Source organism: Mandrillus leucophaeus, unplaced genomic scaffold, assembly GCF_000951045.1.
Source record: "Mandrillus leucophaeus isolate KB7577 unplaced genomic scaffold, Mleu.le_1.0 Scaffold726, whole genome shotgun sequence".
NCBI classification, from domain to species: Eukaryota; Metazoa; Chordata; class Mammalia; order Primates; family Cercopithecidae; genus Mandrillus; species Mandrillus leucophaeus.
The window spans coordinates 1,317,186-1,336,575 of record NW_012107875.1 but is presented as its reverse complement, the minus strand read 5'-3'; the positions used below and the strand labels follow the sequence as shown (position 1 = coordinate 1,336,575).

Genomic DNA, 19,390 nt, shown 5'->3' with positions numbered 1-19,390 from the left:
TAAAGGTAGACTCCTGGACAGTAAGGCTGGGTAGATGTGGAGGTGCCAAACCATGGAGGGTCTTGTAGGCCAGGCGGATGTTTTTAGACTTGAAGTGTTAAATTTTTATCTGAAATCATTAAGAGTCTTTTTAGATCCTTGAGATTCTTGAGAAGACCATGGATATTATGCAATTATTATATAATGTTTTAAAATAGTAAGTATTTTATTTTAACTATCTTATGTAATTCCATATAAATAGATGCATGTTCTTTAAAAATGTTAATGTATTTCAGTAAATCAAAATATACTTTTTGACTCATCATTTAAAGAAGCCCTTCAGTGAATGCTCTGTAGAGGATTATTTTATAATACTAGTTGTGATATCCTAATTTATTTGTTGTAAAGTTTAGAAAGTTTGAAGTATTTAAAATAAATGTAGCGTTAATAAACACACTGAACTTTTCTGTCTTGTGTTTTTATATAGTACAAGAGAAAAGTTGAAATGTGAATACTTGTATTTTTATATAGTACAACAGAGAAAAGTTGAAATGTGAACAGTAAAGAATCTCTGATTACTGTTCGTAGGGCCCACCAAGCTCTTCCTCGAGATTCTGTTGTAGAAGATTTACATTTACAAAACAGATACCTCCAAGAAAAACTTCATGCTTTGGAAAAACAGCTTTCAAAGGATACATACTCTAGGCCTTCAGTAAGTGTATATCTTTTATTGTTTTTTTTTTCTTTTTTCCATGTTTAAATGCCTAAAAGTGAAATCAACTTCTTTCTTAATCTGGCCAAAAGCATTATATCTTTCTCATTAATAGTAATACAGTAAATTCAACTTTCATTTTTACTAGGTAGTGATGTGTAATAATTTATTTAATCCTTTTTAACATAATAACAGTAAACTTAAGATTCATAAGCTTTTCATAAAACTCATAAATGATTTCTAGGAATTTTAAATGTGTAGTTATTATGTATTTTGCTGTAGCAGCAGTATACAGTTAAATAAAATAGGAAAACATGTTCTAAGACTGTTTTCATTGAAATAGTTATGGTATATTTTAAGCTTATAAAAACTCATTACTCATTAATGTAGAATTGTTTGTTGGGTTTTTTTAATATTTAGTGTATTATTTTTGTTTCTTTTTTCTTTTCATGTATCTTCATTCTTCCACCTTAAGCAGAATCAGGTGTGTGACACAACTATGTTTTTTATCCTTGTTACCATTATTAATAAATACAAAGGCATAATATTTTTCACACACAAAAAAACACTTTGTTCAGAACCAAAAAAGATCATGGCAACACTCAGAATTAAAAATGAGAAAAGACTAGGTGCCAAGGATGACTTACATAATTGGGTACCTAAAAGTATTTTATGGTATTACAGTAATGATGAAAAATACAAATTAGAACATATTGTAGATCCTATTGAATTAAATAAATCAGAGTCAAGACCGAACAATAAATAAAGTCAATTTACCTCAACAAATGGTAACTTGGCAGATTTTAACTCCTTTTTTGAAAATGAACCATGATCCTAAGGTTGGTAAAATTAATCAAGAATGTTGTCAAAATGATAAACAGGAACATAAAAATGAGGAAGAGAATAAGATAGGCAAGAGTGAGAAAGGAAAGAGACACATCGCTGAAGATGTGAGTCACAACAACTATATGGACCTCTAGAATCTGCTATGGAGGACTGTGATTATGTGACAGTTGCTGATGCTGTGGCTCAGTTGTGCTGAGGGTGATGCACAGGCAGGTGATGAAACTGATGCGTCCATCCAGCCAAGAAAGGACGCATCCTTGGTTTGGATACATCTCCGTCCTTAATTTCTTTGTTAACTGAATTTTCTTATAGTAAGTAGCTTACATACATATATAGTGAAAATGGGAAAGTGTGTAAGATTTAGAAAAAGTATTAACTATTAGTAAACTTTATCTTAAGCTCTAACTTTTGACTAGTTCCTACAAAAATTAGTGAATATGCATTTTCTAATTTAGTGCTTTTTTTTTTTTTTACAATTGGTGTTCACTTAACGTTATATTAGATAAATGAATAGCAAAAATAAAGCACTTTAGAGGTGATTGTTTTGTCTTAGAAACTTCTAATTCATCAGGCTGTATTTAGAAGTAAAATTTCACTGCAGTGAATTATATCAGTAAAATCTTGTTACAGTGTTGTACAACATCCTAAGATATATAGCAAGTTCCTTCAGTGGCTTTTTTTTTTTTTTTTTTTTTTTTTTTGCCAGGTTTTATAACAGATACTTTTGTTATAATGCGAAAAGGAAACTTAGATGTGTTGCTGTCTATATTGTGTTAGGCTCAGGCAGGATGCTGTGGCTTACTCCTGTAATCACTTTGGGAGGCAGAGGCAGGAAAATTGCTTGAGGTCAAGAGTTTGAGATCAGCTTGGGCAGACCCTGTCTCTACAAAAAATTTAGACAGATGTGATGGAACACATTTGTAGTCCTGGCTATTCAGGAGGCCGAGGTGGGAGGATCATTTGAGCCCAGGAGTTCAGTGTTACATTGCCCTATTGCACTCCAGCCTGGGCAACAGAGTGAGACCCTGTATCTAAAATAATAATAATGATAATGATAAATGGTGTTAGGCTCTGTGCCTAAGTATATTTTTCACATAGGCTAGGCAAAGTGGCTCATGCCTGCAATCCCAGCACTTTGAGAGGCCAAGGCAGCAGGAGCACTTGAGGCCAGGAGTCAAAGACCAGCCTTGAGAGACCCCATCTCTACCAAAACAAACAAACAAAAAAAAAACAATTAGCTGGGTGTGATTGTGCACACCTGTAGTCCTAGCTACTCGGGAGGCAGAGGTGGGCAGATCACTTGAGCTCAGTAGTTTGAGGTTATAGGGAGCTAAGATTGTGCCACTGACCCCAGCCTGGGCAACAGAACAAGACTCTGTCTCAAACAAAAACAAACAAACAAAAAGCACTTTGCAGAATGTTAGTCTAACTCAACAGTTTATGAACTTTTTATGTACATACTACTTTTGGTTAGCTTACATTGAGATAGAGAATAAGAAAAGTTTGTTCATAGAATTTATCTTTTTTTTCTTTATACTGTCTACCTCAGATATTCCAGTCACCTAAGTCATGAAAACCTCAACTAAAATTAAATATCTGTATGTTAAGAGAAAATGGTTGAAGGTGTTTTAATTCATAACACTTTTTTTCATGTGCTAATAAATAAGAATTTGAGACTTCTAACTCCTAGCCACTAAGAATTTGATTTTAAGCAGTTTATGGCTTTTAACCAGATTCTTCTGTAAGAGTTTGGAAGTCTCATGAAGGTCATTATACAGTAATTCTGTTTACAAGAGAAAGTTTCATTAGAATTTATTTTTCAGATTTGGACAATATCAACTAATACCTCTAGTTTTCTTATTTCAAAATACAAGGGAAAAATGATCCATAATCACTAATAGTAACTGCATCATATTTTAGTGAGAAATGTGTTAAAAATATCCTCATGTGAGATCTTCATCAAATAGAATTGCCCTCTACTGTAATATTTAATATATTTTATATCTACCAATCAGTGAAATTCATAGGTGCTTATCATTTGCTGATCAAATAGGCACCACAGAAGAGAGGAAGTTTGGGAGACAGAAGAGCTCAGGGACAGGAAATTACAGATGTCCATGTCTGAAATAACCTTAAAAGTTATCCTGTCTAATGCCTTCATTTATAAAATGTAAAAACTGACAACCTTGTGAAGTGGTAGAATTTGCCTAGTATTAACCTAATAGTGGTAGCATTTGAATGTATACTTGAGCTTTCTTACTAAGTGGAAATGTATTCCTGTGATTTACATACATCAACAAAAATGTTTGTCTCCTTTTTTTTGCTACTTCATATGTGCATATGCACACACATCTCCTTAAACAAAAATCAGATGGACACATGCAGTCACTGGATCTAAAAGATGTTATAAAGTCATGTATAACAGATATTTTATAATAATGTATTTTAAGACCCATAATGTCGATGGAGTAATTGACTCTACGGCCCATCAAGCCAATAAAGAAAGGAGAAAAAAACAAAAGTTGTGCTGAATACTTTTAAAAAATTCTTTCCTATGATGCTTATAACAATCCTGTGAGGTAGGTGGTATTCTAATTTATAGGAAAAATGCATAGAAAAATATAATTAAGCACAGTTTTAAAAAATAAAGTTTAGCATGAGAAGTAACAGTGAATACAAGTAATAACCCAGTGTAGATACAGGTCAGAAGAAATGCAGATATAATATTAATGGTTTTCAAAGGACGGAACCATTACTTTAGCTCAAAGAATGAAGGAAAGCTTTCCAAAGGAGGAAAGAATTAGGCAGTTCTTTTGTAGCCTAGTGTATTCATTTGCTAAGGTGGCTGTAACAGACTACTACAGATTTGGTGGCTTAAACAGTAGAAATTTATGGTCTTGGTTCTGGAAACCTAGAAGTCCAAAATTAAGACATCAGCAGGGTTGATTTCCTCTGAACAATCCGAGGGAAAGATCTTTCCCAAGCCTCTCTCCTTGGATTGTAAATGGCTATCTTTTCCCTGTTTCTTCATATCATCCTCCTTCTATATATATCTCTGTGTCTAAATCCCCAAATTTTTCCTTTTCATAAGGATACCAGTCATAGTCGAATAGGGTTTACCCTAAAATTTCATTTTAACTTGAATACCTCTATAAAGACCCAGTCTCCAAATAAAGTCACATTCTGAGGTACTGGAAATTATGACTTTAATATATAAATATGGAGGGTAAGGGGAACACAGTTCCCCATAGCGGTTAGATAACAATCATGCTTTATTTTGGACTAGTGAAACCACCATAAATCAGTTTAACCATTATGAAATGATACATGAAGGCATTATATGTGTGGACATTATTAAGTCATACTTGACTTTCCTTCCATTGTAATTAAAACAAACCATATTACCTTTTGTTCTGCAAGTTTTGTATTCTAACTTATTTACTTTTGGCTTTCTCTAGAACACTCTGATTTTCTCATATTCCTTTGAGGGAAAAAAGTTACCTTTGACAGTATTTTCTTATCCAGTATGTCTTTTATGGCTCTTATTTATTAAACTTTAAAAATATTCCTAATTTCACTTCACTGAAGATTTCAGGAATAGGGTCAGATGATCATTGTCAGAGAGAACAGGAGCTTCAGAAGGAAAACTTGAAGTTGTCGTCTGAAAATATTGAACTGAAATTTCAGCTTGAACAAGCAAATAAAGATTTGCCAAGATTAAAGGTAAATTTAATGTTTTGTTTTATAGTTAGAAAATCTAATGCCTAAAACTCCTTCCTTAGTTGTTATGTTTACTTTTATTAGCTTATTAAGAAGTCAGAAATGTATATTCCTAAAATATCATGGTGGTGGTATACTTTATATATTTGCTCTTTAACCTTTATTTGTTGAAAGCCTACTTTGTATGAAACACTCCTCCAGGTGCTGGGAAACAACAGTCAAAAAATTCCTTACACTCATAGAACGTACGTTCTAGTGAAGAAGACTGACAATAAACAAGTCACTGAATAGTATGTCATTTGATGTTAGTGCTAAGTAGAGAAATAAAGCATGATTGGTGTACAGAGTATAGGGAGAGGGAAGGGGTATAATTTAAAATTGGGAAGGGGAACATCACACACCGGGGCCTATCATGGGGAGGGGGGAGGGGGGAGGGATTGCATTGGGAGTTATACCTGATGTAAATGACGAGTTGATGGGTGCTGACGAGTTGATGGGTGCAGCACACCAACATGGCACAAGTATACATATGTAACAAACCTGCACGTTATGCACATGTACCCTAGAACTTAAAGTGTAATAATAATAATAAATAAATAAATAATTTTTTAAAAAAAAGAATATTGATCCAACAAAAAAAAATAGGGTAGTAAGGGAGGTCTTCCTTATTAAAATGATATATGAACAGAGAGCTAAGGAGAAGTAAAGAAGTGGGTCATAAAGATACTAGAAAAAGAATTACAGACAACAGAAATAGCAAGTTCAGATGTCCTAAGATGGGAAGATACGTGGTATATTTCATTAAAAATTATCACAATGTAAAATATAAGAATAATTTCTTTTAGAAATTTTACTTTATTCTGACATTAATAATGATTTTTTAATCTTTGGTTTTCCAGGTCTTACCCTATTTATGGGAATCTTTTTTCTCTTGGCTAGCTAATTACTTCAGTTCTGTTTTCTAATCCAGAATGTTAGCAATCTGTTAATTCTACTGGTAATGATACAGTTAAGCTGTGTCTTGCTTCTCACACTTTATTTATTTATTTATTTATTTATTTATTTATTTATTTATTTCAGGGCACTAATCTGCCAACTTTTTACACTTTTTTTTTTTTTTTTTTTTGGTACTGCTTCTTATTCAGATTTTTACATTGATAGAACCACTGTTAGATGTTCATTTGCCTTTTGCTCTGTATATTTGGGTAAGGATCTACATGTGCAATATATGGGACAGTTAAAATCAGAATTCTAAATTTGTATTACTGCATCAGGCAGTAATGTGGGAAATACCTCGACATTTCATATACACAGTATTCTTGTATTAATTTAATAATTTGGTTCAAAATCTTCCTCGTTAGTATAGAGACCCAATTATTTGGTTTGGCTATACAGTTGAAGAGATTGATGGTTCACATGAATTGTTTGCCTTTTCTTTTCAATGGCTATAGCTATGTTAAATTATTAGGTGTTTGCTTATTATCTTTCAGAATCAAGTCAGAGATTTGAAGGAAATGTGTGAATTTCTTAAGAAAGAAAAAGCAGAAGTTGAGCGGAAACTTGGCCATGTTAGAGGGGTATGTGAGAATTTACCATACATTTGTTATGGTTTCAGCAGTGATAAGCCACAAATGAAAAGTTTAGATATGTTGTAACAGTACTGATATGCCTTTACAAGTGCCCTGTAGTTTCAGTTTTTATTCTGCATCTGTAATATAAAACAGTAAGCATTTCTATGTGTCTCAAATTAATGTATTTTATCATCTGTATCATCTCTCTTTTTATTGAATATGCCTCCACACCTTGAAAACATTTAACTTCCAGAAATCCTTTTGTTTATGGAGGTAACTACTAACTGGTCCTTGGTCTAGTGCTGCCATTTTGTAACCATTTGTTATGATATCTTCCCACCTTCTTGGTATAATGTTTTATAAGTACTTTGTTCCTCCCCCTCTTTTTTTGTGTTGTAATTTTCTCCCTATGTTATTTTGTATTCACCTTATATAATGAATACATGTTGCTTATGAGGTCAAGGCCAAAGACTTAAACTCCTGTTGATTTCATGTTGCTGTGTGTCATAAATGGAAGCAATCATAATGCAGAGTCATTCTGGTAGTAATATTAAATATATGATGGATTCAGTGAAAATATTATGTGTTATTAGAAAAATATTCAGAATAGGCCGGGGGCAGTGGCTCACTCCTGTAATCCCAGCAATTTGGGAGGCCAAGGTGGGTGGATCACTGGAAGTCAGGAGTTCAAGACCAGCCTGGCCAACATGGTGAAACCCTATCTCTACTAAAAATACGAAAATTAGCTGGGTGTGGTGGCTCATGCCTGTAATCCCAGCTACTTAGGAGGTTGAGGCAGGAGAATTGCTTGAACCTGGCAGGCGGAGGTTACAGTGAGCTGTGGTCGCACAACTGTACTCCAGCCTGTGCGACAGAGCAAGACTCCATCTTAAAAAAAAAAAAAAATTCAAAACAGTGTCTTGCTGACAGCAACATTTTTTTAATCAATGAAAATATATGTTAATTTGACCTTTTCTATCTAAGTTAATTATGAAAGTACATACTGAAATGATGTAAAAGTTTATATTTCAGAATTATTCTTAGTCGTGGATGATTAAAATGCAAAAAAAAAGATAAGCATACTGTGTGACTAAACTGCTAAAAATTATTTTTATTTTAAATGATAAGCAGTTAAACTTATTAAGTGATGACTCATCTCTGTTGATATATTTATGCAAGGTTTTTTATTTCAGATATCTCTTCTATTTATATTAAACAGAAATTGAATCTTTAAGCAATAGCATTTCTTAGAGAAAATTGCCTCTATTATGTTGCAATTAAAATTTAATTACTCATGAGCTCTTTAAAGACACAATTTCTCTTGTGTGGTTTTATTTTGTATAAAGAAAAACTGATATACTGGAGAGAACATTAGCTAAATAGAATATTTAGACTTAATCATTTTGATAAGACATTAAAGCTAGACTATTTAAGATGTTACTTATTAGCTGCATGATTTTAGGAGTGTCAAATTTCCTTAGTCTTGATTTTCTTGTATTTAAAATGGAAATTATAATTTCTATCTCATAGAAGTGTTTTAAGGATGAATTGAATTAACACAGTTTTGACTTCAAATATTAGGAGTTATTAATATTGAGTATAATGAGCCTGTTGTATTGTTGGTACTTTGTATTATACTCTCAAAAATATTTGATTAAATTAAAGATTTAACATATTCTGTTGTAGGCTGGTAGAAGTGGAAAGACAATCCCAGAACTGGAAAAAACCATTGGTTTAATGAAAAAAGTAGTTGAAAAAGTCCAGAGAGAAAATGAACAGTTGAAAAAAGCATCAGGAATATTGACTAGTGAAAAAATGGCTAATATTGAGCAAGAAAATGAAAAATTGAAGGTAATTTTTTAATGTGATCATTTTTAGGGGAATATTTTACTGTTTTAATTTGTTACTATTTAGGAAAATTTCAAATATGCTCATTACTATATAAAATGGCTTTAATGAATACAGTACAGATTTTATACATATAGAAAAAAACTTATGAGAGACAAGGCTAAGGGTTATAGAGTAGGTCCACCTGATCTTTCTTATTATTTCAAGACCAATACTTTTCTGACACATAGATTAATTACCTGTGTTTCTTTTTAAAAATACAGACACAGACACCCAAGCTCCCATCCCTGAAATTGATTTAATTATTTTAGGGTGGGTCCTGACACAGGTATGTTTGTTGTTGTTATTATTTTAAGTCATCAATTTATTCTAATATGTAGCCAACATTGGGAACTTCTGATATTCAAATGAAGGCTGTAATTGTAATCATATCAAATACAGTTTCTGAAACTATGTTGAAGTAAGATTTATGAGTTTATGAGATTATCTTTTATTTCCTTGTTTTGATAATGTACAGTTTTTATTTTGTTTGTTTTTTATTAGGCTGAATTAGAAAAACTTAAAGCTCATTTTGGGCATCAGTTGAGCATGCACTATGAATCCAAGACCAAAGGCACAGAAAAAATTATTGCTGAAAATGAAAGGCTTCGTAAAGAACTTAAAAAAGTATGACTTTTATGACATTATAATTATTGATTTTTGTTTTACTTAATACCTCTTGGAAAAACTGAAAGTAGATCCTTGATGAGAGTGCCTATTCAAGGTGGATATTAAGAGATTGAGGAATTGTATTTCTATGCCTGCTGTCATCACATTTCCACCATGAAAAACATTGATAATAAAAGTTAATAAGTTTAGAGACACTATAATATAGACATTACTCAGCCTAGATTCAATTTCTAGCTCTATTATTTGTTAGTCATGGGAACTAGGGCCAGCTTGTTATCCCTTCTCTATTCCTCAGTTTCCTCTGTAAAATTTTCATCTGTAAACTTGGGAATATTAAGTGTATCTATCTCACAGAGCTCTGTGGAATTTAGTTAATGCTTGTGCACATGACTTAGGCCAATTTATAGTAAGGAGTATATGAAACTGCCTTGTTAAACAGTAAGATTTATTTTGTTTATTCAGCAAAATATATAGATATTGTTATTTATATGGAAGGTCTAGTGAAGAAGTTAAAAATTAATATTTTAAAACTAGTTAGAATATTCTCAGAATGTATCAAGAGACCAAATGATACTGTGCTTGGAATGTGGATGTTTAATAATAGAAATAATCTACACTTTGGGAGGCTGAGGTGGGCAGATCACAAGGTCAGGAATTCGAGACTAGCCTGACCAATATAGTGAAACCTGGTCTCTACTAAAAATACAGAAATTAGCTGGGCATGTTGGCGTGCCTGTAATCCCAGCTACTCAGGAGGCTGAGGCAGGAGAATCACTTGAACCCAGGAGGCAGAAGTTGCAGTGAGCCGAGATTGCACCACTACACTATAGCCTGGGCAACAGAGCGAGACTCCATCTCAAACAAACAAACAAACACAACAACAACAAAAAGAAATAATCCACGTTACTTACACATACTTTATGCTTATAGCTAGGTCTCATAAGCATTAGGAAGTCAAAACAAAGAATCTTTTACATGTGTAAAGGTATAAACTATCCCATTTTTCTAAAAATATTACAGAGGAACAAAATGTCAAATTTAAGGTAATCACTAGTAACTAAATATATTTCTCTGACCTCATTTTCATGATCTGTTGTTCTAATTATTATTGGCCATATTGCTGCTTTAAAGGAGGGGAAATGTTGAATTTATTGAAATTTTAATCAGCATTTAAGAGCCCCAGGTTATTTTTGTTTTCCCATTTGTAATGATAATTTTGAATACACTGAATCTATGAGAACAGTATTATGTTTTCTCATAAAATACTAATTAGCATTTAATGATAGGAAACTGATGCTGCAGAGAAATTACGGATAGCAAAGAATAATTTAGAGATATTAAATGAGAAGATGACAGTTCAACTAGAAGAGACTGGTAAGAGATTGCAGTTTGCAGAAAGCAGAGGTCCACAGCTTGAAGGTGCTGACAGTAAGAGCTGGAAATCCATTGTGGTTACAAGGTAGGAACAGAATTTTAAACTTGTACAAAGTTTAATCATTTCAAATTTTGGTATTATTGTTTTAAAAGACAACACTATTCTGAATAACCTGGTTTCTTCCTGATGAACAGTTTGTTTGGTTGTTGTTTTAACATAATACTTTTTTTTCTCTTGTAATATTGATGGAGACTTTTTCTTCCTTGAAATGTTTAACTTGTTTAACCTTGTTTGGGTGGCAGGGCATGGAACAGAGTAGAGCTGTGGCTGGGCGAAGGAGTTGGAGCTGTGTGTGCATCATGAAGCTGTCATCAGCTATGAGTCTAGGCTAAGGCTGCTCAGCTTCTCCTGGGTGCTATTTTTCTCCAACTGCAGCTTCGGTTTCTTGATTGTATAACTTGCTCGCTCAAGTATGAGCCAGGAATGATTGAGCTGTCTTGTCACAACATGTGGCATACTGGATCTAGTCTGTGCTGTAATGCTTTTAGAGTTATATCCTGGGCAACTTTCTCTTCAGATAGCCCCAAGAGATGAATTCAGCAGCAGCGTTGATGTCTTACTGGCTTCTGCTTTCTGATAGTTTATTTTCTCCCATCCTGAATACATGAAATTCCAACCTGTGAAACTAATTTTTGTGGCTATGAAAGAGGTGGTGGGAGTTTATGAGTAAACATTCAGTCTGTTGCCACTATCATCATGTGTGGTTCATCATGACTGTGATGAGTAGGTAAAAGGCTCTTCATGTCGTTCTCATTTCCAATTTTAAGCAGCTGCTTCAAGGAGCCTGGATGTCATTGGCCAGTGGGATTCTGCCCATGTCTTGTCCCATTAAAGCCATCCTGTATGAAGTAGTATGCTTTACCATCTAGCACATCTGCCGCCCCCATTTCAAAAGGCATACTCATCTTTATCTCTCAACATTCTCATACAATTCCTTATGTCCATGCACCTCCAGTATCCCCTTCGATGTCTTTGAGGGCTTCATCTTCCCTCTCTGCTCTTTGGAATGGTCTTGATGGAAGGCAAGATAGTGATCACTACAAGTAGGATGGGAGTCTTAGCATTGTGAGGCTACAGCAAGTCCCACAGAGGGCCTGCTGTACTGCACTTGCCCCTGTCAACCAAGTCTAAGGAGAAAAGAGAAAGATTAGGCAGGCGCTTTAAAGGATAGCCCAGATGGCCATGAAGTCCTGGAGGAGTACTTGGTTCCTGTCCGAATACTAAATCTAGAGTGGCCAGAATCTACACTTCTCCACTCTAGCTCTCACTTTTCTCATCTACACACTGGGAAAAATTACTCTGTAAGAAGGCCAGTGTCAGGGTTAGATGAAATAACAAATGTGATGGTATGGAGTGGGGGAAGGGGGTCTCTTCTACTGTCTTCTTGGACCCTAGCAGAGTGGCTCTTAGCCAGCAGCCCTCTCTGTTGATTTCTTGGTCGTTCCTTTGTTTTCTTCTATAATCACATATGGACTCAGAATGTTTTTGAGTTACTCTGAAATCTATTTATTCAACAGATATTTACTTAGTACCTCCTATTGCCAGCCTCTGCTTTATGTTGGATATTATTTTTAAAAAGCCCACCTTGCCTAGGTTTCTTCAAAGGACCAGGTAGGTTCTCTGGTTTAGAAAGACCTAATTCTTACTATGATCTTAAGTAACTTATATCCTTTCTGTGGGCTCAAGTTCTTTCTAAGAGGGCTCTATGGGGCTACATAAGAAATTGTTAGTGCAAAAAGGGTTTATAAGGTTTATAAATGGTTAGTAGAGGTGATGATGATATTTAACCATAATTGAAGATGACTTTGCATTTTAGATCATATATGTGTTTTTAGTCTGAGAACAATACAGGTCACTGAGCATACCATAAGCCTTCAGTAAACCATTTGCAGAAGACGTAAGTCTAAGTAGAAATCTCTTGACAGAGAGAGGCTCCTTTTGATCGTTGACCTCCAGGTTCCCTAAATTCGTTAAAAAAGAAAAAGAAAAAGAAAAAAATTCACTAAAGTTTAAATCTGGGAGGATTATACACCTTTCTCAATAAAGCAGTTTAGAAAGATCTCTTTTGGGACCCATGACACAGGTCTTGCTCATGCTGACATCCTTATAGTTGCATTATTATTCATTCAACAAACTTATTAACACATATTCTATGTCAGGCCTTTTCCTGACTGCTGAGACAAATCAGGGTGATGTGGGGGCAGTTTTACATAGGGTGATCAGAGAGGCCCTCTCTGCTTGGGTGGCTTTTGAACAGAAAATTAGATGAAGTGAAGGAGTAAGCTTCTCATATTTCACCATTTACTTGTGGTAGATCTGTGATAGTCTCTGTCGGGTTAAAAACATTCCCTTCTAATCTAAGTTTCTAGGATCTATCAAAAGCTGTTTGAACATGTTTAGACAATCATTATTTTCCTTTCTTGTATTATCCTAGCAGATTTTGTTACCAAAGCTATACTGGCCATTTTAACTTAGAATGCAGTCTTTCTATCCATTTCTCTGGAAAAGTTTGGATATTGTTAGCATTATATTTCTTTAGGTATGATGAACCAGTAGAACTGTTTGGCTCAATTATGAAATTTTTTTTCTGGAGTCTGTATTTTTTTGAACTGTTAATTGTTTCTTTAATGATTATAAATCTATTCAGATTTTTACAAGCTTTATCCCTCTCCCATCAGATACTATTTTTCTCACCCATGCTTTTGCACAATTTTTTCCTCTCCCTGTAGTGTTTTTCTGTATACCTCCTATGTATGTCTGTATATGTGAGAAAAGCTTTTTATTTGCCATCTTTATATTTCTAAGAATATCTAGTAATATAGAATTTTATATTCCGAAGAATTTTACTTTGTATTTTCTTATTTTGTGATTGAAAAAAGGTATTAATTTTAAAATGGTCAAATCAGGCTCCATCCTTATTTATAATCTTGGAAAATACCCAAATTCTTTATTTCGAATGGGCCATCTGTTAATTAGGGATACCTTATCTCTTGCCACCACCATTTTAATGGTAAATAAATATGTAGCAAAAACCTTGACTAGACGAAACAGTAAAATAAGATATTCTTGCTTATTTCTAGTACGGTAATTTGAACTGACTTTTAAATCAGTGACATAAATTATTTGCCATGTCTATACTTTTTTTCCTTATACTTTTAGAATGTATGAAACCAAGTTAAAAGAATTGGAAACTGATATTGCCAAAAAAAATCAAAGCATTACTGACCTTAAACAGCTTGTAAAAGAAGCAACAGAGAGAGAACAAAAAGTTAAGAAATACACTGAAGACCTTGAAGAACAGGTAAGTAATGTAATTTTTCTTTACATGATAAAATAATGCATAATATCACAGGATGTTCCTTGCATTGTCTTCTATAGATAAAAATGGACTTGATTAAGAAGACCCATCTAACTGAAGGGCACCCCATTCACCTATTTGCTTAAGCCAGAAACTTTGGCTCATCAACGACTTCATTCTTTAAATTCTCCACATCTTTTTTTTTAATCGTTAAATCATGTCAGCTCTATTTTCAAACTATATCCCAAATCTGACCACTTCTTGGCATCTTGAGACATCACTACCAGTCTTGTCCAGGCTATTGTTTTATACCTGAATAACTACAATAATTTCCAAGCTGGTATCTCAGCTTCCACTCTTGCATTATTTCACTCTATTTCTATTTCTGGTCTGTCTCCACACAGTTGCCAGGTAACCCTTTTAAAACATAAGGCACATCACAAAGCACAAAGTCCTATCCTCAGAATCTTCCAGTGGTTCTCTATCACCCTAAAATAAAACTTCAAAGTACTTTTCGTATCCCAAAACAATATATGAGGTCTGGTACCCAGTTTTCTTCCCAATCTCACCTTCTACCACTTTTCCCTTCATTTCATTCACAATGTTTTAACCACATTAACCTTCTTTCAGTACTTTAAACAATTCAAACTCATTTAAGCGTTAAGTCCTTACACTTGTTTCCTTTGTTTAGAATACTGTTCACCCAAATATTCTCATAGCTTGCTCCCAGACTTCATGTCTCTGCTGAAATGGAGGCTTCTCAGAGAGACCTTCCTAACCCTAACCCTAACCCTAACCCTAACCCTATACTACTTGCCATCACTCTTGATCCTCTTATCCTGGATTATTTTTTCTTGATAGCTCTTCCTACTATCTGGCACTATTATTACATCATATCATAGTACATACACATTCTTTGTTTCCACACTAAATGAGGACCATGCAAGATGGAACATTACCTATTTTGTTCACTGCTGTAGCCTCTGTGCCTAGGACAATGCCAGTTATGCAGTAGTTACTCAATACTTGTTGAATGAATGGTGAATAGAACATAGAAATTTGCCTATGCATGCTTTTGAAAACCAGATTTTAATATTATGCTTTGTTAAAAATGTGTATCTTTATAAATCCTCATATTTCCATAGGAAACCTTATCTTAACTTTTCATTGTCCCCAAAGATTAAGATTCTTAAACATGTTCCTGAAGGTGCTGAGACAGAGCAAGGCCTCAAACAGGAGCTTCAAGTTCTTAGGTGCGTCATGTGTTCATATGACTACTTTGTTTCTTTCTTTTAAAAAAAAATTATTAGTTTTTATAATCTCAGAATTGCTACAACTAGAGACAAACATTTTTCAACTTTACTGCCTAACAGGTTTATTAGGTCCTTATTTCTTCCTTCTAATGCTAATCACTCTCTTTTTCATAATACACACTGGAAAAAAGGATAAACCCAACTGTAATATAAGTTTCCAGTTTGTAATTTAGTTTAAACTTTTCTAAGAGCATAGAATGAATTAATCCTTAGCTTCCCAGAGGAAAATACTAATGAAAGAGAACAAGTAATTTTTTACTTTCAGGAGTCTCTGTAGCCCACTTTCATTAGGCTCCTCATAAAAAAACCACTCTTGGAAATGACCTTAGGTCAGATATTAAGAAAAATGTGAAGGCTTTTGTATTCCAGGCTTTTTGTTTGAGAATGGTGACATTGTAGCATTGAGAGTAAATGTTTACTTTGATATAGACTAGTTTGTTCTGATTACTGTACATCACTAGTTCATAAGAAATGCCCATATATTTTATGAAGCAATACCTGCCTTATTTTTTTTTTAACACATTATCATTGTGTTCTAGATTAGCTAATAGTCAGCTGGATAAAGAGAAAGCAGAATTAATCCATCAGATAGAAGCTAACAAGGACCAAAGTGGAGCTGAAAGCACCATACCTGGTAATATATTTTAAAAAACATGTTAGCTACCCCCAGGTTTTTGAATTTGGGTTTACCTTTTTTTTTTTTTCTTTTGGCTCAGATTTCTGATCATTGTCTCAGTGTAAAATCAAATTCCTGATAAGTTTTGGATCTCTTGTCTCTCCTCCATGCTATTAATATAAAAATATTCCCATTTTTCTCTTTGTGTTGTTTATACTATAGAGTAGCAAGTACCCAAGTGTTTTTCTCTTTGTTCTCCATCTGGGTGTTACAGATTTAATCACAATGCAGGGCTAAGCAATGAATACGAAATCTGTTGCTTCCAGTTTCTAAGTATAGGCTCTTTCAAGTCCTCTGAACATTTTTAAAAACTGCAAATAAGTAAATACTGCCTATATTTTTTCCCTTTTACAAAGTAAAAAGAAAGTATGTTTCTGCTGCCTTCCATTCCCATTCAAAAGTGATTACTAATCATTCCTCATTCCTACATATACATACACACATATTTTATATACATATATATCACACATATGCATACATGTGTTTGTGTTCATATGTATAATAGATCCTCATTATTTGTGGATTCTGTATTTTCTAAATCACCTGCTCACTAAAGCATGTGTGTAATCCCCAAATCAACACTCGCAGCACATTTGCAGACATCCACAGAGCCTTGGAAAGTTTGAATAATCCAACCTACATGTCCCCAGCAGAGGTTCAACAAGGCGGTGCTCAGTATCCTCATTTCAGTTTTCATAGAGAAATGAGCAAAGGATAGAGACGGTAGAGGACAGCACAGCATAGTGTAAGAAGCTGTGGCTCTGGGGCCTGTTGGAAGGGATTTGAATCCCAATTCTGAGGCTTGTTAGTGCTTTAGGCTTAGGAGAGTCACGAACGCTTCTGAACCTTTTCTTATGTAAATAAATAGAATTTACCAGGATGAGTTATCTCTAGGATTTAAGATTATCATGTGTGAGATATGTAGGTGTATGTATGTATATGCATGTCTGTACATATTTCCCCTAGCAGCAGTGGTTTGATATTCACTAATTGGGCTAACTTTATAGACTAAAACTACTGTGGATAGAGAATAGACTTTGTTTGCATATACATATATATATTTTCTTGGCAAGTGACATAAAATTGAACTCATACTATACACATGTCTAGCGTATTTGCCTTTAACAGTTTATCCTGGACATCTTGTAAGGTCTGTTCATAAATCTGTCTCATCCATTTAATAATTCTATAGTGTTTTATTGCATGTATAAGCATATTGAACCATTTATGTTTTGGTGGATAGTTTGCTTCCAAGTTTCTGCTTTTATAAAATATGATTAATCTCTTGACCTTATTATGCCATTGTTTGATAGTATGATAGAAATGCCATCCTCTCCAAAGGATTATACCAATTTATATCTGAACTACCTTTGACTATTTCTTGTAGCTTTTTCAATATGGTATGTAGTCCTATTACTAATTTGTAATAAAAGCCATCGTGTGAGTTGTACTTGACACTATGCTAACTGCCTTACAAGCATTCTATATTTGCACCCATATATGATAGGTATTACTGTCTCCATTTTATGTGATAAACAGATTCAAAGTGGTTAAGTAACCATTCCCCAAGGTCAGCTAGGAAATAGCAGGATTAAAATCTAAATCTATGAAACTCCACAGCTCCTTGGCATTCCTAACCCTTAACCACTATACTGTGCTACGTCTTGGTAACTAAAAGTACCTACTAAATACTCTCAAAATATGCCTTATAGCAGCCTGCTTGGTTTGTACTAGACTACAGTATTAATGCTGTTGATGTTAGGAAAATTTTATAATTTTCCTTCCATCCATATACTAACCAGGCCCAATAGTGCTTAGCTTCTGAGATCAGAGATCAGGTGCGTGTGCATTAAGGGTCATATGGCCATAGTTCTCTATCTTTCTAAACCTGTTTCTTAAGGAAATTTCTGAGCCTTCAAAATTCCTTATCTCTGATGTGAAGTAGACAGATTACCTGTCATTTTTCTAAGATTAAGGCTTAAAATCAAACCAGAACTGTTTTGGAAATTCTAAATCACTTTCTATATAAGTGGTAAGATAACTTTTAAGATACTTGTCCCAGGCCCAGCACAGTAGCACACACCTGTAATCCCAGCACTTTGGGAGGCTGAAGCGGGCGGATCACCTGAGATCAGGAGTTCGAGACCACTCTGGCCAACATGGTGAAACCTGTCTCTACTAAAAATATAAAAATTAGCCAGGCGTGCTGGTGCTTGCCTGTAATCCCAGCTACAAAGGAGGCTAACGCAGGAGAATCACTTTAGCCTGGGAGGCAGTGATTGTTGCAGTGAGCCAAGATTGCACCATTACACTCTAGCCTGGGCGACAGAGTGAGACTGTCTCAAAAAGAAAAAAAGATACTTGTCCCAGCCATGAAAATGTTTGCTGCCCCTTATCAAACTTTTAGAATTTTATTCTTCAATGGCTGTAAAATACGACTTGACTCATTAAATGTAGTGTAATGTAAAGAAAAGACGTATCTAGCAAAGATAGCATTAAAGCAAAAATCGTATTTGCCTGCTGATAAAGTTAGAGGTATGTTAACTTGCAGGGTAAATCCAATAAATAACTTTTGTGCTGTATTTGTAGACTTTTGTTTTCCTACCAAAGTATCAGGGCTATCTATGTCTTATTTTTGTATTACACAGCTTGCATGACACATTTTGCACATAGTAATTGCGCAGTAAACATGTAATAACCCACGTGGAATAGCTAATGCTGTGTTGGATAGCGGGAGCATTTGGCCAGCTTATGGTTATAGCCCCTTACCCAACAGTCTGCTTTTCTTCTGTTGTACTTTTAGTACCTAACAAGTTTTCCTGGCTTTAAGATTTTTTTCCGTGTAAAATTTCTATCATGTGAAAAAAAAAACAAAAAAAACTTGGCCTATATTTCTAATACCTAGCAAATAACCTCTTTTTGCCTGCTATGAAATTACAATACTTAATGGAGGGAGGTAGCATCAAGTGTTTACATCCTTAAGTATTTCAGCCATAAAATCCAGTATTTTCCTAGTTCTAGGTTTCGTAAAACAAATCTCTGTTCTCTAGAACAAATCCATTACTTTGAACTCATTCGTAGTGGGAAAAAGCTGAGTTTAACTTGTATAACTTTTTTGACAGATGCTGATCAACTAAAGGAAAAAGTAAAAGATCTAGAGACACAGCTCAAAATGTCAGATCTAGAAAAGCAGCATTTGAAGGTAATGTGTATTTTAGTATCATTTTGTGAAAATAGCTGTTGAAAACTATTTTCATTACCATCTTCGAGTTTTCAGTACGTATCCTAAAAAATTCATGTAATAGCATCTTATATTTGACCTT

General features: G+C 34.2%; 1 protein-coding gene across 1 annotated transcript in view; it reads left to right on the top strand.

Moving 5' to 3' along the window:
• CEP290 (centrosomal protein 290kDa) overlaps nucleotides 1-19,390 on the top strand; it is a 96,218-nt gene that overhangs the window by 75,597 nt on the left and 1,231 nt on the right. The window contains 10 exon segments of the mRNA XM_011965445.1: nucleotides 568-691; nucleotides 5,126-5,260; nucleotides 6,748-6,834; nucleotides 8,515-8,679; nucleotides 9,220-9,342; nucleotides 10,632-10,804; nucleotides 13,940-14,081; nucleotides 15,258-15,331; nucleotides 15,931-16,025; nucleotides 19,190-19,269. Coding sequence (XP_011820835.1) covers nucleotides 568-691; nucleotides 5,126-5,260; nucleotides 6,748-6,834; nucleotides 8,515-8,679; nucleotides 9,220-9,342; nucleotides 10,632-10,804; nucleotides 13,940-14,081; nucleotides 15,258-15,331; nucleotides 15,931-16,025; nucleotides 19,190-19,269 — 1,198 coding nt within the window.